General features: G+C 54.5%; 5 protein-coding genes across 11 annotated transcripts; 3 read left to right on the top strand and 2 right to left on the bottom strand.

The window, feature by feature from the left end:
- Window positions 1–311: 311 nt before the first annotated feature.
- LOC129590932 (cyclic AMP-dependent transcription factor ATF-7-like) lies at window positions 312–4,215 on the top strand. The gene is made up of 5 exons (XM_055486378.1): window positions 312–947; window positions 1,941–2,160; window positions 2,723–2,856; window positions 2,923–3,483; window positions 3,544–4,215. The coding sequence occupies exons 1-5, from the start codon at window positions 804–806 to the stop codon at window positions 3,952–3,954; spliced, it is 1,470 nt and encodes a 489-aa protein (XP_055342353.1). The 5' UTR covers window positions 312–803; the 3' UTR covers window positions 3,955–4,215.
- A 259-nt stretch (window positions 4,216–4,474) lies between these two features.
- On the top strand, window positions 4,475–8,800 carry LOC129590879 (uncharacterized). 2 transcript variants are annotated; one of them, XM_055486309.1, is made up of 8 exons: window positions 4,475–5,789; window positions 5,870–6,155; window positions 6,242–6,299; window positions 6,442–6,504; window positions 6,571–6,757; window positions 6,891–7,026; window positions 7,121–7,229; window positions 7,300–8,800. In XM_055486309.1, the coding sequence occupies exons 1-8, from the start codon at window positions 4,855–4,857 to the stop codon at window positions 7,371–7,373; spliced, it is 1,848 nt and encodes a 615-aa protein (XP_055342284.1). In that variant the 5' UTR covers window positions 4,475–4,854; the 3' UTR covers window positions 7,374–8,800. The 2 variants fall into 2 exon arrangements, with proteins under 2 accessions (XP_055342284.1, XP_055342285.1); XM_055486310.1 differs by having other exon boundaries at window positions 5,882–6,155.
- Window positions 7,386–9,330, bottom strand: LOC129590880 (uncharacterized). The gene is made up of 4 exons (XM_055486311.1): window positions 9,135–9,330; window positions 8,589–8,795; window positions 7,984–8,516; window positions 7,386–7,921 (listed from the first exon to the last, which is right to left on the bottom strand). Exons 1-4 carry the CDS (start codon window positions 9,184–9,186, stop codon window positions 7,523–7,525), a joined length of 1,191 nt encoding a protein of 396 aa, XP_055342286.1. The 5' UTR covers window positions 9,187–9,330; the 3' UTR covers window positions 7,386–7,522.
- A 182-nt stretch (window positions 9,331–9,512) lies between these two features.
- Window positions 9,513–14,329, bottom strand: LOC129590883 (very-long-chain 3-oxoacyl-CoA reductase-like). 5 transcript variants are annotated; one of them, XM_055486317.1, is made up of 10 exons: window positions 13,928–14,329; window positions 13,195–13,610; window positions 13,036–13,082; window positions 12,894–12,969; window positions 12,716–12,829; window positions 12,566–12,630; window positions 12,435–12,479; window positions 12,191–12,373; window positions 12,029–12,130; window positions 9,513–11,966 (listed from the first exon to the last, which is right to left on the bottom strand). In XM_055486317.1, exons 2-10 carry the CDS (start codon window positions 13,463–13,465, stop codon window positions 11,751–11,753), a joined length of 1,119 nt encoding a protein of 372 aa, XP_055342292.1. In that variant the 5' UTR covers window positions 13,466–13,610; window positions 13,928–14,329; the 3' UTR covers window positions 9,513–11,750. The 5 variants fall into 5 exon arrangements, with proteins under 5 accessions (XP_055342292.1, XP_055342291.1, XP_055342293.1 ...); XM_055486316.1 differs by having other exon boundaries at window positions 13,195–13,859; XM_055486318.1 differs by lacking the exon at window positions 13,928–14,329 and having other exon boundaries at window positions 9,513–11,855; window positions 11,919–11,966; window positions 13,195–13,921.
- On the top strand, window positions 13,862–21,510 carry LOC129590877 (lysosomal alpha-glucosidase-like). Of its 2 annotated transcripts, XM_055486308.1 has the most exons (8): window positions 13,862–14,018; window positions 14,786–15,482; window positions 18,041–18,422; window positions 18,668–19,112; window positions 19,186–19,296; window positions 19,361–19,606; window positions 19,669–19,945; window positions 20,326–21,510. In XM_055486308.1, exons 2-8 carry the CDS (start codon window positions 14,903–14,905, stop codon window positions 21,300–21,302), a joined length of 3,018 nt encoding a protein of 1,005 aa, XP_055342283.1. In that variant the 5' UTR covers window positions 13,862–14,018; window positions 14,786–14,902; the 3' UTR covers window positions 21,303–21,510. The 2 variants fall into 2 exon arrangements, with proteins under 2 accessions (XP_055342283.1, XP_055342282.1); XM_055486307.1 differs by lacking the exon at window positions 13,862–14,018 and having other exon boundaries at window positions 14,582–15,482.
- The last annotated feature ends 177 nt before the right edge of the window (window positions 21,511–21,687 follow it).

Consider the following 21,687-nt stretch of genomic DNA (forward strand, 5'->3'; position numbering starts at 1 on the left):
GTGGTGTATTCTGTCGCCGTGGAGCGGTGGTTACGATTTTTTAGGTTTTAGTTTTATCACCATAAAATTATTGCAATTTGTTGAAAAAAAGCAATCACTGCAGAAAACTAGAAACAACAAATTATCGAATTTTGTCCATCGATCAATATAAATGCAGCGACTGCACAGCTGACGGCTTACGTCAGATTGACTTGGGGGGTGTGTCACGTGCTAGCCAGCCGCGCGCTGATTGGCTGGACCGTCGATCGTTCAGCGCTGGCAGCGGCGGCTGCAACGAAAGCTGCACTCGGTACGCGTAAAAGTCGTAACGCACTGCATAGCGCATGCCGATCATGCGCTAACGTGCTGAACGTGTAATAACGTGTTGACTAAGCGCAGCAACCCAGTGAACCCATTCAAATTCCGCCTTGGAGGCTTCCTGCCATTTCAGCGTCTTCGCGTAGTTTGCCGGGACAGCTCATGCTGCACGGAACGCCGCTGATGAATTCTTCGAGCGAGCCTTCATCGCGAAAATGGATATTATTGTCAATATTGTGGATTAGATTTGTGATTCATCCCTCAGTGTGCAAACGTGTGTTGGGTCTGTTTCGTAATATTCACGGCGATCCATGAACGTTTGTGGAGCTCGCCGTGTGTGTCTGTCTGGTGTTCCTGCGATCAGCACGCCCGCCGCTGACGGATGGCCTGATCATCCGTGATGCTAGTGCATTCCTGGGAGAAAGACGCGAAGAGCGAGACGAGCGAAGAAGCGAGCGAAGTCGAGCGAAGTGTCAGGCGTGAGGCGGATTGAGGATTAGGAAAGCATGGACACGCCAGAACGCAGTGCAGCGGAGAAAGTCTCGGGCGAGACGACGGCCGCGGCTGCCCTGCTGCCACTTCCAGCCAGCAACGGAAACGGGACTGCATCCGTCAGCAGAAAGCCTTTTCCCTGTGAACACTGCGATATGGTAAGCGAGAGTTTTATCAAGTCGAAATTGAGAAATAAAATCAAATTAATTGTGCGACGCGGCGACCGCCCCTGTACGGCAGTGACGTGTTCACTGTGCTTGCTGCCTCCCGCGGGCGCTGGCAGTAACGTAAAGCCGTTGATTGTCGCGTAATCGCTTATTTTAATAAAGAAAATATTCAAAAATATTTTAAAAAGTATTTGGAGATATTTTAGAAAATATTTCCAACTGCAAAAGTGTTAGTTAAATAAATTAGAATGATAGGAAATAATTATCAGCTGAGCAACAGCGGCCGAAAACTTGAGAGTATCGGAACGAAGTAGCGACTAGCGAGCGATACTAGTTAATCAGCAAAGCTGCTGTGTACTAATCGGTTTACAGTTAACGAGTATTACGAAGGACAGTCATTTCTTGCAAATACGGCGATAGTCCCGATTATTTCTCGTATTTCTGCGATAAAAATTTCAGTCCGTAGCAGCGCTGACGTGAGTTGCAGCTGAGTTGGCCGGGGCGATGATGGCATTTGTGGGCGGAAGTGTTCAGCGTGATAACACGCCGATAAACCGAGCTAACCAATGAACGTGAACGTAGCCAGGAAATTGGGCAGAAAAATTGCGAACTAGCATAACCGGCAGGGAAATCACGTCACACGCGTGCCAAACATGCCTGATTCATGTCCACGACGCAGCCAATCAGCGCGCGCATGAAATCATTTCGGCGTAAAGTGCCGTCAGCGGCGATAAGAGTGCGCGTGTTGTTGCCGCTTTCCGGCCGAGTAATTCTGACTCGTTGTTGGCCCGTACCAGTCTGTTGTAACGCTGCTCATGAACTAATCATTTCCATGCCATTTTACTTCAGTTTGAGTTAATCGTCAGTTTCCCCGATTTTTTTATGAGAATTTGTTGTCTATGACCTTTTGCTGGTTGTTTTCTTGACCGCACGATGGCGCCCGGTTGTGTTGATGTGTACTTGACGGGTCGGTTGTGTCCGTAGAGTTTTGTGAGTAAGGCCAAGCTGAGCTACCACGTGATCCGCACCCACACGCGCCACCGTTCCCCCACGCCGCCGGAAACGGGCCTGGACGCCGCCTTGACCGTTGCTCCGTCCCTGACCAAGGAGGACAAAGCCGAATCCGTTAACGTTGAACAGGACGCGCTGCGTTTGGCCGTCGAACCGGCACGAATGGCGCTCGCTAAGACGCCCCTCTTTGGCGGTAATTATAAAGCATTAATTTGTTAATAAGCCGATTAATTTGCAAACGAAATCAACTGCTTTTAAATTAATTAAAAATCCAAAATTAACAATTAAAGCTGGTTTGTAAGAGTGTTAAATTTAAAATGATTTTAACAATCGATCAGTTGATTTTAAAAGAATATAATAACATAAGAAATTCATAACTTGAATACTTATCTTTGTTTTATTTCACAAAATGCGGTAATATCACAGTTTCAGAACAACAGATCAAAAAAACAGAATTTCATTTAATGCTGCCGCTCCCTCCATTGTCCCGAGCACGGAAGCAGCGTTGCAGCTTGAATTAAACTAGAAACTTCAGTTAAATTTTGAATCAACTTATTTAGTTTCTACAGCGGTTGCTTAATAGGAGTTACTGAATTTAACAAATCTTTCAAAAACCGGCTCTGGCAGGGAATCAAACAATTTTTCGCCAATTAGTTCGCGGACTTTCTTATTAAGCAATCGCCGGTAGGATCCGAATAAATTGATTAAAAATTGAAAACCTTGTGTGCATTTTGTAAATAGCGCTTTATCCACAGTGAACGAGACGCCGACCCCGACGCGCTTCCTGTTGGCACTGGACCAGGCCGGTCTGACGACGGCGGTCATCCGCGGCCAGACGAAGGAGGCCAACCCCTTCAGCGCCTCCTTCCGCTCCCTCAACGGCCAGTCGGTAGGCGCCCCCTACCCCCTTAACACGCCGCGACTCCTTTCACTCACCGCTGTCTTTCCCTTGCAGAGCGACGCCCCGCTGAGTCCGTCCGGCCGCGAGCTGACCAACCCGGTGCTCTTCGGCAGCACCCACCTCTCCCCGGTGCCCTTATCCGGTATTTCCCCCTCCTTCATGGTCTACAGCCCGCTGCCGCACCCCCTCTACTACCTAGCCTCGCCCCCGCCCCCCTCCGCCACCGCCCACCCCCCGGCGCCGCCCTCCGCCGGCTTCAGCAACGTCCCGGTCTTCTCGCTCTTCCCGTCCAGCGTCCCGCCGGCCGCGGAGAAGGCCGCCGCCCCCGGGGTGCTGTCGCCGCCGCCGACCAACGGCGTGGTCAGCTCCACCTGCGACGACAGCCCGCCCGAGTCCCCGCCCACGGAGGCGGCGCCGGCGGGGGCGTCCCAGGAGCTGTCGCCCGGGCGCTTCGGCGATCTGACCCTGGAGGACGCCGGTGGGGAGGCGCAGCGCATGGACGACTTCAGCGAGACGATGAGCATCCATTCGGATGATTCCAGCCTCCCGGCGCACGCTTCCGGGAGCGGGGAGCCTGGGGGAGGCACCGGACCCCGCAAAACCCGCCCCATTCTGGTAAGACCCCGACGCAGGTGTTTTTCCGTTGACTCGCGGTAACCGGAAGTGTTTTGGCAGGAAACGGACGACCCGGTGCTGGCGGACAAGCGGCGACGTAATCGCATCGCGGCGGAGAAGTGCCGGAAGCGGCGCAAGGAGCGGCAGGAGAATCTGGAGGTGAACAACCAGAACCTGAAGGCCAAGTACACGGAGCTGCAGAAGGAGTTCCGCGCGCTGCAGCAGAGCAGTCGGGCGCGCATCCAGCAGCTGACGGAGGAGAACAAGACGTTCAAGCAGGAGAACATCTTGTTGCGGACGCAGTTGGGGCAGTTTAGCTTGTTACAGCAACAGGCCCCGCCCCCGGCGCCGCCCCCCGTCGCCCAGCCGACGCTGTTCGCCGTGACGCCCAACGGGCAGCGCGTGCAGCTCTTCCTGCAGCCGGGGCCCCTGGGGGGCGCCCCCGCCGCGCAGGGCTTCGTCACGCAGTGACAATAAAGGGGGCGGACGAGGGGCCCCCGGGGGTGTATTCTTGCGAGTAGTATTCGGTGGTTCGGTGCGGAGAAAGAGGTTTTAGCGTTTTAACCCGAAAGAGGCCTTTATGAGAGTGTCCACGATTTGACCCGTTGAGCATTTGTTATACATTTTAATCTTGCATATGTACATTTTGTGGTGGATTCATTTTATCGGTGCCGGTGTTGTTGATTATTTTCTCATATGAATATTCTGTCGTGCAGTAAAGAGTTACGTGCAGATTGTTATAAAGAAAAATCGTACGTGGAGAAATTAAACGGTAGTTTATTAGTCGGTGATGATTATATACATGGCGCTAAAAGAATTCTTGTTGGTCGATCGCCCGCGGGCGCCGTACCACGGCATTGATATTTTGCCGGTTTTCATTCCAGTTTTTCGTAGCAAAACAGTTCAATAATGCCCCTACGGCGCACAAAAGCTTATGGCTTCCCTCGGGACAATTTAGCCGAGCTGTACAGAAACTTTGAGCTGACGACGCGCGGTTTAATTTCTCGGCTCACAATTATTACAAGCAATTAATAACATTTGGCAGAAATATTTCATTTCGGGACCACTGCGCTCGCAACGAACGGAATTATAATTATAATAACCATAATATTGGATTTACTTGTACTCTACGTGGTTTTAATTGATATTCCGGTTAACGGCATCCCCACTAGTGAGCCGCGTCGTTCGTAACATTAATTTTCCCGTCTTCATCACACGCGTTTCGGTTTTTGTTGCAATCAGCGGAAGCGGTGCGCCTGTCGCTACGGCATCCGCCTGCTGCGCCGGTGTGCCGTGCACGATGCTACCCCGGGGCGGGCGTCTATGCCGTCACCCGAAAATTCGCTTTAATTTGTGATACTTGAATTTTTTATGCGTTATCCGATGAAAGCAAGAATGATTCTCCGAATCGCCATCGTCCTCTTGTTGGCGTTCACCGTGCTGCGCCCCGTGGGCGGTCTGAAGGCCGGCCGCCGCGGCAAGCAACCCACGCAGACGGACGCCCCGGCGGCGGCCGGCCCGGTCGACACCGGTCCGGTGAAGAAGGCCCGGCAGCGGCAGCCCTCCTCCGGGCCGACCATCGGCCTCCTGGACCCCGACATCATGGCGCGGCTGGCCAGCAACGCCGAGGCCACGCGCAACCTCAACCGCTTCTCGGTGGCGGCCGCCGTGTCGCGCCTGCAGAACACCGCCTACCTCCCGGTCGGCTTCGCCGCCCAGACCAGCACCGTCAACCGGCCGGTCCTGGGCGGCCGCGGTCCCGCCCACCCCGAGCACATGCTCATCCAGCCGCTCTACACCGACCGCCTCGCCGCGCCCAACATCTCCGACAACGACGGCAAGGAGTGGCGCAGCGACTTCGCCGCCGGCTACCTCTACCTCCCGGGGGTGGGCGACGCCGTGGGCGGGTACATGCTGGGCCGGATCCTCATCAAGCGCCTGCAGAACCTCACCGGCGCCGGCGGCGGGGGGCCGCTGCCCGGGGGCGGGTGCTGCGGCGACTGCTACTGCACGGTGTCGCGCGACAACGTCAGCGCGCCCTGGTATTTGAACGCCTACGTCCCTTACCGCTACCGGCATAAACACTACATGGCCGACCTGGCGGCCAATATGTCGGCGCAGGCCGCCGCTGACCAAGCCCAGGCGGCGCTGACCAACAAGGCGCAGGACAGCAGCACCCCGCCCACCGACCTCTGCGTGCTGGAGAAGTGGAACCGCGAACTGCCCTTCACGGAGCTGCCCAATATGCTCTTGACCTTTCTGGCTAACGACGACATTTCCGGGTCGGACGTCGGCAGCAAAGCCAAGTCGGTTATCACCGTTGTAGTTTTATTTTTTATTATTTATTTGCCGGTAATTTTTACCGATCGGTCCACTTGAACGGTAGATTCTTGAGCAGCTTCCTGGATCGCGCGACGCTGGCCTACCAGCAGCAGAACAAGAACGGCGACAGCATCTTCAAGATCTACGACAAGTACGACGAGCTGTCGAGCTGCAGCCCCGAGGCGGCCGCCGCCACGACCACCACGAGCACCACGACGTCGGGCCCGCCCACGCCGCCGCCGACCACCACCAAGCGGGCGCGGCTGTGGTACGCGGCGGCGCTGGCACAGTGGAACAACCTCGTCAACGCCGGTGACCTTTCCATCTGCGGACTGGTCGGCGTCCAGAAGGTTAGCTGACAGAGACATATACATTGCCGGCATATACAGTACCTGTTTAATTCAACAATCAACCGGATTGTAATTAATGCTTGCAGCCGGCCGGATGCGACTACGAGATGGCCTCCGACAACAGCCAGGAACCCTTCCAAACAGGTATATATACGCATGCAATTAATGAAATTAAGTCATGCCGCAGTATGATTTAATTTCATTAATTGCATCATTTATCGGTTCCCGTTCGTATACACTGAATTTTTCCAGTTTTGTTGGTTAATTTCCATGTATTTCACTGCAGCTATGGATCAGTTAAACAAACTCTACACCAACTCCACGCTCAACGGTGAACGCATGATTCAGGGTCAGCGCGAAACTAATATATTATGTACCGGAAGTGATTAATAGTGTGTTATGCTTGCGACTGCAGAACTGGCTGACTCGGCCAAGGCCTGCTTCCACTTGCGCCCCGCTGGTTCCGCCCCCGACGACGGCAGCGCGACGTACGCCACGCCCAACAGCGCCTTGATTGGCTGTCTGGACTACAGCCTGGGCAGCGGCCAGGTGCGCAACCTGACGCTGCCCGGCTCGCTCTTCGCCAACGAGGAGATTTGCCAGTGCGTACACTATACCGCCTCGCTTATCTCTGAATAATATTCGTGTAATTTTGTATTGATATTTTTTATATGTGCACCTATATATATGTATATAAATATTCCCGTTTGTGTTGGTGATTTTGTGTTTCTTTAGGCGCTACCTGACGCCGGACCTGGACCGGTGCGCGCCGGCGGCAGCGCCCTACGGCTGCAAGGAGCGCGACATCGTCAACCTCAACGTCTTCGCGCGCAACTTCTACCTGTGCGTCGAGCCGGTCGACCAGTCCATTGTACGTCCATCGGCTATACCCACACCGTCGCCTTTGCTGTTTTATATACTGTTGACATTGTACTGCCGGTGACCTTTCTAATCTTATCCTATAGGTGCTGCGCGTGTCCAGCCGGAAGCGCGCCAGAAACCAGGACAGCGCCGGCGCCGGCGCTCTCTGCTTGGCCAACCCGTCGGCGGCCACGTGTGCGGCTCCCCACCTCGGTAGGCGGTTACCATAGAACACGTACCGGTGCTTGTCTATGGAATATTATTTTGAGTGCATTTTTTGCAGGCACTGCCTCTGTTGCGTGGAGTTGTATAGCATTGGCGATTTCTGTGATTTCCGGTTATAATTATTTTTTCTAGCTCGACATCTGCTTACATGGGGATTTTGTTTAATATAAATCACACACTATTGCTTAATGACGACCCTCATTATACGTAATTGCTCAATCACCGGCAAGAAGCTGAAAGAGAAATAGTGACCTTTACTATATCGTAGAAAAGCGCGGTTTTCAGTAGATGTTGCCGGAGTAGGTGCCGGTCCATTTCTCGCCGCCGATGCAGCGTTGGTTGGCGCCGCCGGTGCTGCTGCTGCCGAAGCCGGAGGAGCCGTAGGTGCCGGTGCCGGCGCAGTCGCCGTCGGTGCTGGAGCCGTGGCACTCGAAGCGCTTGCCGTCGTCCGGCCGGAAGACGCAGGTGGCCACCACCTTCTTGTTGTACGCGTACGGGTCGGCCTTGACGCCGCGCGGGATGATGCCGCCGGTGTTGGGCCAGCTGACCTTGTTGTCCGGGCCCGAGCACGTGTAGTGCTTGGTCGTGCGGATCTCCGTCGTCAGCTCGCGGCGCTCCACGCGCTCCGTGCAGTCGCGGCAGCTGCCCTTGCCGTCGTTGTTGTACGTGCACATCACCACCTGAAACACCAGTACAAGGGTTATTACGGCGCGGGAGGGGAGCGCGGAAAGGTCACGCGCACCTCGGAAGTGGTGCGGGAGTTGTAGCGCGAGTCGCGGTCGTTGCTGTCGGTGCCGCGGTACGTCGTCTGGTAGCGGTCGCGGGTGCCGCCGGTGCCGACCTCGTTGTCGCGGTAGTAGGGGTCGCGGTCGCGGCTGGCGTCCAGACCGGTGGAGTAGCGGCCGCCGCTGTAGTTGTCGCGGTCCCGGAAGCGGTCGTAGGAGGAGGTGGTGTAGCGGGTGTCGCGGTCGCGCTGCCGGTCGTAGGGCGAGCCGGTGGTGTAGCGGTTGTAGGAGGAGCCGTAGGTGTCGTCGTCCGCCGTGCCGCGGTAGCGCCCGCCCGAACCAGAGTCGGGGACGTACTGGTAGGTGCCGAAGCCGGAAGAGGGCAGGCCCAGGCGGAAGGCGGTGTTGAGGGAGCCGGAGAAGGTGCCCTTCCAGGTGTCGCCCTGCACGCTGGTGCACTTGAAGTTGCCGGTGCGGTGGTTGGCGTAGAACTGGCACTTGCACAGACGGCCGGCGCCGGCGTCGCTGCTGATCTGGTTGGCGGGGATCACTGTGTACAGATAGACATGTATATGGCAGGGCATATATGCGTGGTATGGAGATGAATGTAGGTGCTACTGACCGGACTGGTCGCGGTCCCACTTGCCGGACTTGGTGCCGGGCGTCTTGGGACAGCTGCGGTCCAGGCTGGCGGTAGTGGGGCGCTCCTCGACGTCGGAGGGACGGCAGGTGAGGCGGCCGGTGCAGTCGGTGGTGTAGTCGCCGTAGAAGGTGCACTCGCCCAGCAGCGCCCCCGTCACCGGGTCGTACTCCTCCGTGCCGTACTGGCCTGCGTTTTATATACTCATATAAATGCCTTTATATATGTGCTATATATATGTATATATGTTTTATATGCGTATATATATGTTTTATATATATATGTTTTATATGCGTTTTATATTAATCACTTATATATATACGTAATCTATCAACTGGAATTATTATATATCCGCTATAACTATGTCTATCCTCTATAGCGTAAGCCACGCGGCCAAAAACAAGCAGTAAAATGATACATCGAGTATGGCTAAATTAATGTCCAGCTTCTTTACGTCGAGGCTTAATATTAGTAGCAGATCACACTATTATGTAATGACGACGGCTTAAATTGTATTAAGGAACGCACCGTGACAGCTGGCCAGGAGACCGGCTAAAAGCAGGAATAATAGATTATCCATGGTAAGATGAAACCGGAAGTGCGCGTACTATCCAGAAGAAGAAGAGGTCCACAGTCGCAAATGTGGCGGCAGTGAGTGGCGGCGGTCTTAAATAAAAATCGGCAGAAGAACAGACTGGCGGCGCTGGTAAACATCGCGCACTGCTCCCTCCTTTTTTCGGCGATCTGGCAGGAATCAGCGCCTATCAGACCAGGAAATCGACGGCACAGCAGCGGTAAACGGCGCCGATTACATCGGCTACACCGACACGTATCGGTAGCGATTGCTATCGGCAGTCGGCATGCCTGCCGAAAATATTCTATTATATGGATGGAACTATACAGCACTTCTATGAGCTCGGTATGGGCTGTGTACCGCGTTTCCGCTCGCAGTGGCATTTCCACCAACAGTGCAGCTAGTATTTTCTGCCCGTACTACGCTAGTTTCTCAATAGATTCTCAATGAGCCGACTTCGTTCCTGCTACAGCAGAAGTTCTGCGAAAATATGTATGCCGGATACTGCGAGATCCACATATGCACAAAATTAATTATTTGTGGCAAATAAAGTAATTACACGACATCGTATACAGTTTATGTACGGTGGAAGTACTAGTATAGTTGATTATTCCATGCAAATGCTGGCACCGAGTCACCAAGGAAAGCGGAATCATCGATAACGTGACCTTTCTCGAGTGTGTTTCGAGACTGTACGTGCCGATCCCGTATCGCGAGGAAAAGAAAAACACGTAGCGCCCGAGGACTGCGGACGTGTACGTCGTCACACGATTATCCATGACCTTTGACCCGGCAGCGAGGCGGTGCGTACGAGGTGCAGGCCGGCAGGGAGAATGGTGGTTGTGTACAGGGCGAAGAGCTAACTATCGTACCAGAGTGCAGACGCCGCTGCGGCATTCACAAGAAGAAAAACATGCTGACAACTTGGACGTTGAACTGTACAACTTGGATAGCATTAACACTGCTGTTTCGTCGGTTCGGCTGGGGTCGGTCCAAAGCGGTAGACGACAGTCAACCGGCAGAATGCATTACAGTATTAATTCTGTATGTTCATGTGGACGCGGATCGGGCACGGAAATGGCACGCAGGCAGTGCCCGGCACACTGCATGCACAGTCGATCGCCTAAGAAATCCCCAAAATTAATCCCGCGGCCGCGCCAATACTATGTGCCGAAATGTGCCGGTTGTGACAAGAGCCAAGGTGCAAACTACGTACAGAGGGCACGTGCGCACGGCCACTGTCAACAACGTTGACCAACTGCCAATTACACCTGTACACCAGCTCAACAGAATGCAATGACACTAATCGTATATAAACACCAACTGCGTGATTCCAGCGGCCTAGAATTTTCACTGAAACCTGTAGCGATACACGAATCTCTTCTGTTGTTCACGTGTCGGTGTCCGGGGAACTGTATGCACCGTATATCAATCGATCCTCATTGCTGACCACTGACGCCCGTTGCTCGCATCTACCCGCTGCCCGTGACCTTTCGTTTGATTATACAGCAGACGGCTATATCCCTCGACTGCGGTGCTGACGAGTGCATGCTTGACGGAGGATTGCACTAAATTCTTGCCGATAAAAGGGATTTCTTAACGGGAATGGCCGATTTCCGGTTTCCCCTGCAGCCTGCCTGGATGCTGCACTGGGCGTTGTGGACGTCCCTACTGCTGCTGCCGTTGGTCGTCGGCATTCCGGTCCGACCGACCGATCCCCTGACCTTTTTCACCCAGTTCCCCACCCCCCGCGTGCGGTTGCCTCGCGACGTGCGGCCGACTCTTGATGCGGCCACATTGGAGACGCTCCCGACTGCCCGACGTTTGTCGCTAGCCGCTCCGACAGCGAGTAATACGCGCCCGCAGCGCCCTCCCTGGCTGTCCATCACGCAGCCGTTGGACGTCCTGCGCGAGCGCTATCTCCACCACTTCCGCGCCCAACAACACCGGCTCGCGCGCCTGCATAAGGCTCGACAGCAGATGCGCCGGCTCGGTTAAGCATCCATCTTTAATTCATCGGCTGCCTTTTTTATTGGACTGCTGTTACCGGTGTTTCCCGGTCACGTGAATCTCATTTGCTCTCCAAAGATACCTATATTATTAATTTATTATCGGCATAATTTTTTATTTACTGATTTCTTGTTTGTCGATTCTGTTGATATCGACGTATGAGGCACTAGTTATTAAGTACTGGATAAATAAAATCGGTGTGTCGTCAGTGTCAGCGCGATGCGTATAGTAAATGACTGTTTGTACGATAGAAAGAAGTAGAACAAAGTCAGTCGAACCAGACTGCTGAGAGTAAGCCGACCACAACCAAGCGCGCTTCCTGCTGAGGAAGCGCGCTTGATGGGGTCGGCTTACGAATTTTACTGATAAAAACCAAGAAAGCCTAGATTTGCGCTACAAAACAGTCAAAAACAAACGTCGTCCTTTGCGGCGGACACTCTCATCTGTCGACATCGCCGTTTCTGATCATGTGCAATTCGTATCGCAGCGGCACAACGCGGGCAGTGACACAGAGAGACTGAGCCGGGAGAGGGAGCACACAGAGGGAACACCACCACCGCCTACAACGAGCCGGCGGCCGAGCCCGCGCCGGAAGTGGTCGGGCGCGCGCGCGGACGGAGGAAGCGCAGGGTGAGGCGCAGCGGGATGGGCTGCGCCAGGGACACCTGGAGAAAATGACGGAAGAGACGCTGACTGCGTAAATAAGAGGAAACGTCGAAGGTTCTCACCAGTAAGGCGTGGATCCAGTGGCCGAAGGTCCGGCTGCGCAGTCCCACCTGTCCACTCTCGTTAATTAGTCTAATAACGCACATCGGGCTGGTGTCCAGCGTTGGCGTACCTGCGAGAGGGTGTCGCGGGCGAAGGGCGCGGCGGGGACGATGAAGAAGGACTTGGCGAAGTTGCGCGTCAGTTTGGTCAGCACGGGTCCGGCCAGGACGCTCTGCAAGGAGTAGCGACGCTGAGTAAGCACGCTGCGCAACGGGAGAAGGGAGAGACTGACCTGCACGGTGATGCCGTGGTGGCGGCACTCGCTGTGCAGCGCCAGCGAGAAGAAGTCGACGCAGGCCTTGATGGCGCCGTACAGGGCGTAGTGCGGCAGCGGGTACACCGCCGCCAGCGAGGACAGGTTGACGATGACGCCGGCGCGGCGCTCCTTCATCCCCGGCAGCACCGCGTTCGTCAACTGCATTTCAGAGGCACGTGTCACACGGGGAAGACCAGTCGGAGTACACCAGGTTACCCACCATAAACATGGACATGAGGTTGACGTGCAGCATGTCCAGGCACGTCTGCAATGCGCCACGAATAGTGTCAACCGACGCATTGTAGCACATTCGCGGGTTGCAGTTGAAGAAGAACATTGCCACCGACTGACCTGCTCCATGTTGGACGCGCTGCCGAAGGCGCCCGAGACGCCGTCCACCATGCCCAGGGCGTTGACTGCAAACATAATTACATGCGGTCATCATGGATTCATGTGGACAAGGCATCGGCAGAGAGCAGGAGATCCAGCACTTTGACCTACCGAGGATGTCGACGCGGATGCGCGCCAGACGCTGGCGCATGCGCTGGTAGTCCTCGACGCCGGCCCGACTGAAGTCCATCACCAGCATGTCCGCCTTGACGTGGAAGGCCGCCTCTGCCGAGACAACAGCTGCAGCGCTGCTACAGTTAATCAACCCATCAAGCGCATCGCCCCCTACCGATCTCGCGCGCCACCATGTCCAGCTTCTCGGCGTTCCGTCCCACCACGATGACGTTGACGCCGCGGCGGGCCAACTACCAACAGTTCGCGTCAGCGTCACGAGAACCTGTCATGTTTCGATGCGAGCACAGACGGCGTACCTCTTTGGCGAAGGCCAGACCCAGTCCCTCATTGCCCCCCGAGACCACTGCAGGACACACAAGACACGCTTACCAACCTGCTCCAGTACAGCTGATGCAATTGCAGCGACGACTGAGTGACTGACTGGCCAATAAGATTGCAAGCCTGCACCTACTTGCCTGCCCATCCCGTTCCCGATCCTGAACCCGTTGCGCCGTGGTCGTCGCGCGTCAGTTTGGCCAGGTTGATGCCCAGCCGCAGCGGCCCGGCCAGGAAGTAGGAGACGGATCCGCGCAGCAGCGCCCAGCCGCCCCGCGCGACCCAGTACCCGAGGGAGGCCGCCCCTACCGCCGCCAGCAGCGACTTCACACTGGCGTCCCACTGCAGCGCCGCGCCGGCCCCCCGCAGTCGCCGCAGCGCCTTCACGCCCGCTTCCTGCAGATACGCCATCCCCGGCCGCCTTCTCTACCCCTCCATTCACCGCCGCATCGCTGCGTCCAGCGGGCAGGGACGCTCTTGGGTCTTGGCACAATGAAGAAGAGCTTCGTCGTCTCGCTATCGCAGCATCACGCGAACCCAACACTGATAATTCCTTCTGCAAGTTATGCTAGAGATATTCCTAATTTCCAGCGTGCAAATGCTGCGTGCGTTCTCGACTCCACAGAAATGAGCAAATAAAGTACAAAATACAAACCATAAAGTTAATAAAGTGTATTCTTATTCTGTGATAGTTTGCCAAATACGAGGTAAATTTCAATTGCTGTCAGAAATCTGCAAATGCCTGTTATCACGGTGTATGCTGCAACCGCCCAAGACGGCGTCGACATATCGAAATGTCCCTATTCTGCAATATGTCAGTCGCGCTGTTTTTGTCTGGATTCCTTGAATTTAAATCCATTTCGACCTACGTACTTGTTTATTCCCGTTTATCCCCTTTTATTTTCCTGGATAAGCCTCATATCGTTCAGGATCCCATGGTTGCCGATACCGATTCAGCATAGAGGTAAACACTGCCTATGAGGCTATGGCCTATGACGATGTGTTCTTGAGATGGAATACAAAATTGGCACTCAGCATTTAAATACAGTAAATTGCATTTTTATATTTTTCCAAATATCTTCGTTTAAGCGAATGGTTTCCTGCCGTATGGATCGTTTTTGGCAATATCCCGTCGGCATAACGTGCATTAGTACCGTTATGGCGTTATTACCGTAGATATTTTACTAAATAAAATGACTCAATATTTAACAAATTGCAAAATTAAGTACTCTGTAAATGCATTTGTTTTTGCCCAATTTTATGCTGCAAGGCTGCAGTTGCAAACCCATGTAAACAAAAACAGCACTTTGTACTCAAACAGCGCAGGCGTTGTGCTGCTGCGTACAACTGTCTTCACTTGGCAGTGCACACTGCACTCATGCGCACGTACCGGTCTGATGCTGCGGCTTTAATTGGCCAGTTTTTTGTACGTGGTACTGGTAGAGGCGGTGCGATGCGTACGTACGTACACATCGCACTGCACTGAAGGCCAAAATGGAGTTGACTGGCTGGTGCAGTTTAGTCGAGGCAGTGCAGCATTCATTACAGCTGACAGGAAGCGATCCGCTTGCTAATCGGGCAAATCTGTGCCGTGCAAGTGCTGGATGGCGTGCATCCATTCAGCTGACTCGGTGGCGCCGTGAATTTATTGTTGACACTAGCCACTTCCGGGCAAGTGCCCAAGTACAGCGTTATCGAGAGTTGTTCATCGCTCTTCTCCCGTCATTCTAGACAGTCATATTCGGCCCGTCTGATTAAAAGCGGCAAGTAGGCAAACACTCGCCAGATTGCGCCTTCCTCTTCACACTCCTCTTCGCGATGATCCCCCGCTAGTAGCCAGCGTCCGCCATGGAACGGGATGCGAGCAGCTACAGCTGCGAGCAGATGCTGCTGGCCAGCAGCCCGGCCACCGCCTGCGGCCGGCAGCTGTCGGTCCTGGTGTGCCGGCGCGCCGCCGACGGCCGCCTAATCGTCAAGCGGCCGACGCACTGCAGCACCGGCGTCCTGGCCGTCCTCTGCGCCTGCCTCTTCGGCCTCTTCCTCATCTTCTTGTCCCTCTTTCTCCTGGACCCCCACCTCCGTCGCTCCGCGGCCCCGCCGACCCTCCCGGCGCAATCCCTGCCGGTGGTCGACGAGTTCAGTCTGAAGGTGATTATTCTGGAGCAGAGCGGCGTGGAGGAGGAGGCGGGTGTCCCGCAGCACAACGCCACGTCGCGGCGGACGAGCGCCGTCAACGGCAGCGACGTGTGCTGGGAAGTGGAGGAGCGGTTCGACTGCATGCCGGGCGCCGGCGCCGCGCAGGAGGCGTGCGAGGCGCGCGGGTGCTGCTGGCGGCCGCCGGACGCGCAGGCGGAGGCGGAGGAGCAGCGCGGACGCCGGAAAAAGGGCCCGCAGCATCTCGGCGTGCCCTACTGCTTCTATCCCTTCGGTAAGTACAAATGACGCCACTTAACTTAATTAACCACGGTAAAGTGAAAAATGTTGCCGTGTACTCGTGTGTTTCTATTACGTTTGTGGTACGAGTATGGGTGGATTTGCCGGTTGTAAATTGTAACAGCCAGCGCGCGTTAATCAAATATGGGACCGGCTGCGGGCTGCTGATTGAGTTGGTTTAATATCATCGGGATGCGTCCCTTGGCGCTGCGGGTACGGAGCGGAAATTAAGCCCGCGTCAATCAACATAATAAGCAGCACATCTCGTGTACACTACTTCGCGCTGGGATCGGTAAACCGCGGTATATAACAGAATAGAGTAGTGCATCTGGAGGTGTCGCGCTGTGCGTGCCGGCGCGGTTAGATTGGAGCTTAGAATAGCGCAGCTAATCGACTTCCGTTTGCCGCAATTAACACCTATTCCCGGCTGCGTTCGGGCGTATACGCATTACGCAGGCGCGCCTTGTGAGTTGCTGTTTGCAAACTACAGTACGTATGTTTTTTTTGGGGGGATACAGTTGCAGTGAAGTAAAATGCGCGTTTATTTATCCACATTTCGCGTTGTAGATTAACATAAAGCTAGTGATAATGCTTATATAGATATTCCATTTTTACGAAAAATTCAGTAGTTCAACAGTAGCAGTATTATTTAGTCAGTCGTACTATTATTTATTGACTTATTATTATATGCAGTACGAGGTGTTTAGTCAGCTGTCTATAGGAAGATGATTTCTGGAACAGCGGGATACGAGTACATATGTACATATCTGTATTTTATTTACATTATGTAGAGCAAATCGTTAAATGCGTTAATGAATGGTAAGTATTGCAAAGGTGAACGCTCAGACAACAAACTGATATTTATGCCATATCCCATATACAATAATGATGTATGTCTTTGCATTGCGCATTTTAAAGTGTACTATATGCATCTGCATAATTATGTATATGTTGTATATGTATTATTATGTATATATTATATAATTATGTATATATGTTTGAGATTTAGCGGAAGACTAGCTAATACATTTCAATAATCCAGCGAATGATTTCTGGTCTATGGTTTGCATAATATCTATACGAGTATAGATATTAAAAACTGCAGTACTACGTACGAGCGCATTTTACAATTTGTACGTACATGGTACAGTTATAATAATTTGGGAAAAATGTTTGAACATCAGATGGAATTTGGTTGTACATGGTTTTTTATGCTTCAATGTCGGAGTGAAGGTGCGGCATTTTATCGGGGCTTAAGGTGCACCGTGCAGGGAATTCGAGCTGCGTTATAGGCGAGTAAGGCAACCGGAAGTTGGCCGGTTGCATGTACATGTAGCGTTTAAATAGCGAGAGCATCGTTAGCGGAATCCGCCAAGACGTGGCCCGGCAAAAAAAACGTTGGCGGTACGTGTGTGTATTTTGTTGGCGAGCGGGTGATTGCTGGGTTGGGCAGTGGGACATGCGGGAATTTAAGGATACAGTGTATGCGATATAGGCGATACATATATTGGATAAGACGTTGAATTTGCCAGCTGAGCGCATCTTGTCAGTGGGCATAATCCGCCGCGATGCTGCTAAATGCGCCAGAATAATGCACCTAAATCCCGGCCCGGCATCGATCGCTGTTATTGCCGCGCGATCGATGCGGCCTGACTGCCGGGATAAGCCTGATATATAGCTGTTGGAAAACGTTGGCTGCGTGCCGCTCCATGCTCCAACGAGCAGGATCCGTGTCCATCGCGGTGCGACGATAAGCGGCCGCATTGTCACTGATCCCGGCGCCGTTTTCATTTACTGCCCGGGATTTAATGTAATTACACGCACTGCACCAAACCAACCAACACCCCGCGGCAGACGAAAACCCGCTTCTTTACTAGCTTCCCGCTGCCGTTGCTGCTATATATAACGTTCCTCGCGGCTAATTGAGCGGCAGGAATATTAGCGCGTTTTCTCCTTCATGCGCCTCGTTAATGCGGTGAAAGCGCTTAATCTACCTGACAGCCGGAACCGTTAATCACTCTCCAACGTCAACCGGTACATTTACCGGCGGGATGATGGGAAAATGGGCCAATTACGCCAGCCCGGCCGCGTCCGTTGCCGGCGCAAGATTGTGTATAGTTTTCCTAATGGAACAAATGTTCATGCACACAAAGCTGTAAAAAAAATATTGATCAGCGGATTATTGTTCGGCATGCGCGGTAAATTTCCGCGGTATGTACATGCGGTATGTACATAGGTGTAGATGCACCGGCACGGATCAGTTGAAAAGGCCGCATCCGGCGCATTGTCAGCCCTGATCGATGCGTAACGCATCCCGGTGCCGGTGTAAATGCCGGTGCAAGATCAGATTATTGTAGCCCGATCCGTGCCACTTGAGGCGCCTTTGTGCGCCCACACAAAGGTCATCAGCGGCTTGTGTTAGGAGAAATGTATAGCCGGTAAACAAGGTGTTAAGGAGGATGAATGGCCCGGCGTGATTGAAGTGGCCTCTTGGCACTTATCCGGGACGACGGCGTTCGCACCTGCTGCGCAGTCATGCGATTGATCTTGCAGATTATCCCGCCTACGAGCTGCGGGATTACACCGCCACCCCCACCGGCTTCGCCGGCCTCCTGCGGCGCGACACGGCCGCTTTTCCGCGCTACCCGGACCCTGTCGAATGGCTGCGGCTGAGCGTGGACTTCGAGGATGTCGGGCGGCTGCGGGTGAAGCTGGGCGACGCCAACAGCAGCCGCTACGAGGTGCCGCTGCCCCCGCTGGCCGACGCGCCCCGCGGGCGGCCGCCCAATCCGCTGTACGTGTTCAACGTCACGCGGCGGCCGTTTTCCTTCCGCGTCAGCCGGCGCGACAGCGGACGGGTTCTGCTGGACACCGCTGCCGGAAGTCTGGCCTTCTACGACCAGTTCATCGAGATGTCCTCGTTTTTACCCACACGGTAAGAACAGTGTTCCTAGTGCCACATGGAGTGCCTGTCAACACTGCACTTAAAGACTTCCTCTTGAAATTAATCACTCCTGAGTAGCTGCCGGCATCTGCCGCCGGAAGTGCACTACCGTCTTGTCATATATGCCTTTATATTAACCAATGCCCAAGTAGTTTATTTTCGGGGATTAAGTGCGTCCGCCGGCACCGGAAGTCCATGTGCTTTTTTTCTATCTAATTGTTCTGGGAATTGGGTAGGTATATTTACGGGTTGGGCGAGCACAGCGAGCGACTGGTGCACTCGGTGGACTACACCCGGCTGACCTTCTTCGCCTCCGACGTGCAGCCGGGCCCCAACCTGCCCCTGTACGGCGCCCACCCGCTGTACGTGGCGCTGGAGGGCCCGCCGGAAGGGCGCGCCCACGGCGTCTTCCTGCGCAACTCCAACGCCATGGACGTCATCCTGACGCCGGCGCCGGCCATCACCTTCCGCACCGTGGGCGGTGTCCTGGACCTGTACCTCTTCCTGGGGCCCAGTCCCAAGGAGGTCCTGCAGCAGTACGTGCAGCTGGTGGGCCGGCCGGCGCTGCCGCCCTACTGGGCGCTCGGCTTCCATCTTTGCCGCTTCGGCTACGGCTCCCTCAACCGCACGCGGGAGGTCATGCAGCGCAACATCGACGCCGGCATTCCCCTAGACGTTCAGGTGGATTTTACGCAGATGCCGCTGCTACAGAACTGAATAATGTTCACTATTACTGTATGTGGTCTAATTACAGTGGAACGACATTGATTACATGGATAAGAGCCGCGATTTCAGCTACGACCACGACAAATTCAACGGGCTACCCGAGTTTGTCAAGCAGCTGCACGACGCCGGCATGCACTACGTGAGCCAAACTGACACAAACCGTTATTCCCTTGATGACAGTTGTATAATGTATGTATCTGTAGGTGGTCATAACGGACCCGGGCATCAGCGCCGTGGAGACGCCCGGCACATACCCGCCCTTCGACGCCGGTGTGGCCATGGACGTCTTCGTCAAGAACGCCTCCGGGGGCCTGCTGCGGGGCCGCGTGTGGACCGGCGACATGACCGTCTTCCCGGACTTCACCCATCCCAACGCCAGCGCCTACTGGACGCAGCAGATCGCCGACTTCCACCAGGAGGTGCCCTTTGACGGCCTCTGGATCGACATGGTACCGTCGATGCATTTCCGCTATTAACGGATTAATTAACAGGTTAATGCTGCCGTTGGTAGAACGAGCCGTCCAACTTCGTGGACGGCAGCGTTGAGGGCTGTCCGGCGTCGCCTCTGGAGGACCCGCCCTACCTCCCACACGTCCTCCATGACACGCTGAAGGCCAAGACCATCTGCATGACAGCGCGCCAGCACCTGGGCCGCCACTACGATTTACACAACCTCTACGGCATCTCCGAAACGATGGCCACCCGCGACGCTTTGCTGGCGCTGCAGCCCAATTCCCGGCCATTCATCATCAGTCGCTCCAGCTTCAGTGGACAGGGACGCTACTCCGGTAAGCGAAGCTTTCTGGTGGTGGTTTAATGGCGCTTAATGCTGCCGGTTAATATAAAGGTCACGACAGATGTGGACTATGAATTGTTATTTATTTTATACATATAACCGAACCTTTACCTTTATATATGTATGACCTTTATATATAAAACAAATGACCTTTACATATATATATTTAAATGACCTTTATATATATAAAATTTTGCTAAAGGTATTAAGTGACCTTTATATGCAGTTTCCGTATTCACTGATCTTTAATTATACGTATAAATATATATAAAGAGTTGACCTTTATGTATATAGATTCCGCCCAGTGTAAAAGGCCACTGAAAAGTCTTGTTAATAATACCAAGATAAATATAAATGGCGGTTAATGTAAAGGTCACTGGACGGGCGACGTGCCGTCGACATGGGAGGCCATGCAGCGCAGCATCCCCTCCATCCTGACCTTCAACATGTTCGGCGTGCCGCTGGTGGGCGCGGACATCTGCGGCTTCAACGGCAACACGACAGTGGAGCTGTGCCAGCGCTGGCAGCAGCTGGGCGCCTTCTACCCCTTCGCGCGCAACCACAACAGCCTGGGCCAGACGGACCAGGACCCGGCGGCCTTCCCGCCGGACGTGGTGCGCTCCAGTCGCGAGGCCCTGCAGATCCGCTACCGCCTCCTCCCCTACTACTACAGCCTCTTCTTCCGCGCGGCCCTCAACGGCGCCACCGTCGTCCGGCCGCTCTTCCTGCAGTTCCCCACCGACCCGGCCACCTTCCCCGTCGACTGGCAGTTCATGGTGGGCGGGGGGCTCCTGGTGTCGCCGGTGCTCGCCCAGGGCGCCACCGAGGTCCTGGCCTACTTCCCGGCCGGGCGCTGGTTCGACTTCTACACCGGGGAGGCGCTGAACAGCGCCGGGGAGTCGGTGCGGCTGGAGGCGCCCCTCGACAAGATCCAGCTGCACGTCTGGGGCGGCGCCATCCTCCCGACGCAGTCGCCGTTATCCACCACCGCCGCCACCCGCACCCAGCCCTTCCATTTATTAGTGGGGCTCAACGCCAACGGCAGCGCCCTGGGCGAGCTGTACTGGGACGACGGGGCGCGGGGCGACGCCCTGGAGGCGGGGGCCTACTCCCTGGTGCAGTTCCAGCTGAAGCAGGACGTCCTGCAGTCCAAGGTGCTGCGCGCCGGCTTCGCGCCCCTCCCGCTGCTGGACGGGCTGACCGTCTTCGGGATGCGGGGCCGGCCGCGCGCCCTCCGCGTGCACGACGAGGCGCTGGACTTCCTGTTCGACGAGCGGCACGGGGTGTTGCTGGTCAAGGGACTGGAGATGGATCTGCTGACGGGGTTCATGATGCGCTTCGTCTTCTGAGCATCACACTCACAGTTCACTCACCGTCAGCTGACCGGCAGCGGAAGCTGGCCAGATGCCCCTTCTTGCCTTCTGTCTTGTACGATAGATTCACAATGATAATTGATACGGTTCTGTTCTCAAAGGATTCTTTTCTGTATTTTCATTGTAACGCGGTTACGTTATATATGGACGCTGGAGTTAAGAAGTAAAAAAGTGCAAATTTCTGCTTTCGTACAGTAATTTTTTCAGCTGACGTGGAGTTGACCTTAAGGTTAGTGTGAATGCGGTTTACTTGCCAGAATCCTCCTGTGCAGTATTTATGCATCCTTCTATGCATTATTGACCTACAGCCTCAAAATTGTGCCAGTTTCTGAGTAGATGAAAATATGAAAGCCAAGAAGAA

Source organism: Paramacrobiotus metropolitanus, unplaced genomic scaffold, assembly GCF_019649055.1.
Source record: "Paramacrobiotus metropolitanus isolate TYO unplaced genomic scaffold, Prichtersi_v1.0 Parri_scaffold0000043, whole genome shotgun sequence".
NCBI classification, from domain to species: Eukaryota; Metazoa; Tardigrada; class Eutardigrada; order Parachela; family Macrobiotidae; genus Paramacrobiotus; species Paramacrobiotus metropolitanus.

What these genes read in the sequence shown, in the direction of transcription:
- LOC129590932 (XM_055486378.1), top strand. Translation starts at nt 804, where the DNA reads ATGGACACGCCAGAACGCAGTGCAGCGGAGAAAGTCTCGGGCGAGACG. An exon ending in GCTCCCTCAACGGCCAGTCG is followed by an intron (nt 2,857 to 2,922) that starts GTAGGCGCCCCC and finishes TTTCCCTTGCAG; the next exon opens with AGCGACGCCCCGCTGAGTCC. An exon ending in GCAAAACCCGCCCCATTCTG is followed by an intron (nt 3,484 to 3,543) that starts GTAAGACCCCGA and finishes GTGTTTTGGCAG; the next exon opens with GAAACGGACGACCCGGTGCT.
- LOC129590879 (XM_055486309.1), top strand. Translation starts at nt 4,855, where the DNA reads ATGCGTTATCCGATGAAAGCAAGAATGATTCTCCGAATCGCCATCGTC. An exon ending in GACTGGTCGGCGTCCAGAAG is followed by an intron (nt 6,156 to 6,241) that starts GTTAGCTGACAG and finishes TAATGCTTGCAG; the next exon opens with CCGGCCGGATGCGACTACGA. An exon ending in GTGTGCGGCTCCCCACCTCG is followed by an intron (nt 7,230 to 7,299) that starts GTAGGCGGTTAC and finishes CATTTTTTGCAG; the next exon opens with GCACTGCCTCTGTTGCGTGG.
- LOC129590880 (XM_055486311.1), bottom strand. Translation starts at nt 9,186, where the DNA reads ATGGATAATCTATTATTCCTGCTTTTAGCCGGTCTCCTGGCCAGCTGT. An exon ending in TCTCCTGGCCAGCTGTCACG is followed by an intron (nt 8,796 to 9,134) that starts GTGCGTTCCTTA and finishes TATAAAACGCAG; the next exon opens with GCCAGTACGGCACGGAGGAG. An exon ending in ACTCCCGCACCACTTCCGAG is followed by an intron (nt 7,922 to 7,983) that starts GTGCGCGTGACC and finishes CTGGTGTTTCAG; the next exon opens with GTGGTGATGTGCACGTACAA.
- LOC129590883 (XM_055486317.1), bottom strand. Translation starts at nt 13,465, where the DNA reads ATGGCGTATCTGCAGGAAGCGGGCGTGAAGGCGCTGCGGCGACTGCGG. An exon ending in CATCCGCGTCGACATCCTCG is followed by an intron (nt 12,631 to 12,715) that starts GTAGGTCAAAGT and finishes TTATGTTTGCAG; the next exon opens with TCAACGCCCTGGGCATGGTG. An exon ending in ACCTCATGTCCATGTTTATG is followed by an intron (nt 12,374 to 12,434) that starts GTGGGTAACCTG and finishes TCTGAAATGCAG; the next exon opens with TTGACGAACGCGGTGCTGCC.
- LOC129590877 (XM_055486308.1), top strand. Translation starts at nt 14,903, where the DNA reads ATGGAACGGGATGCGAGCAGCTACAGCTGCGAGCAGATGCTGCTGGCC. An exon ending in TCCTCGTTTTTACCCACACG is followed by an intron (nt 18,423 to 18,667) that starts GTAAGAACAGTG and finishes GGAATTGGGTAG; the next exon opens with GTATATTTACGGGTTGGGCG. An exon ending in GCATTCCCCTAGACGTTCAG is followed by an intron (nt 19,113 to 19,185) that starts GTGGATTTTACG and finishes GTCTAATTACAG; the next exon opens with TGGAACGACATTGATTACAT.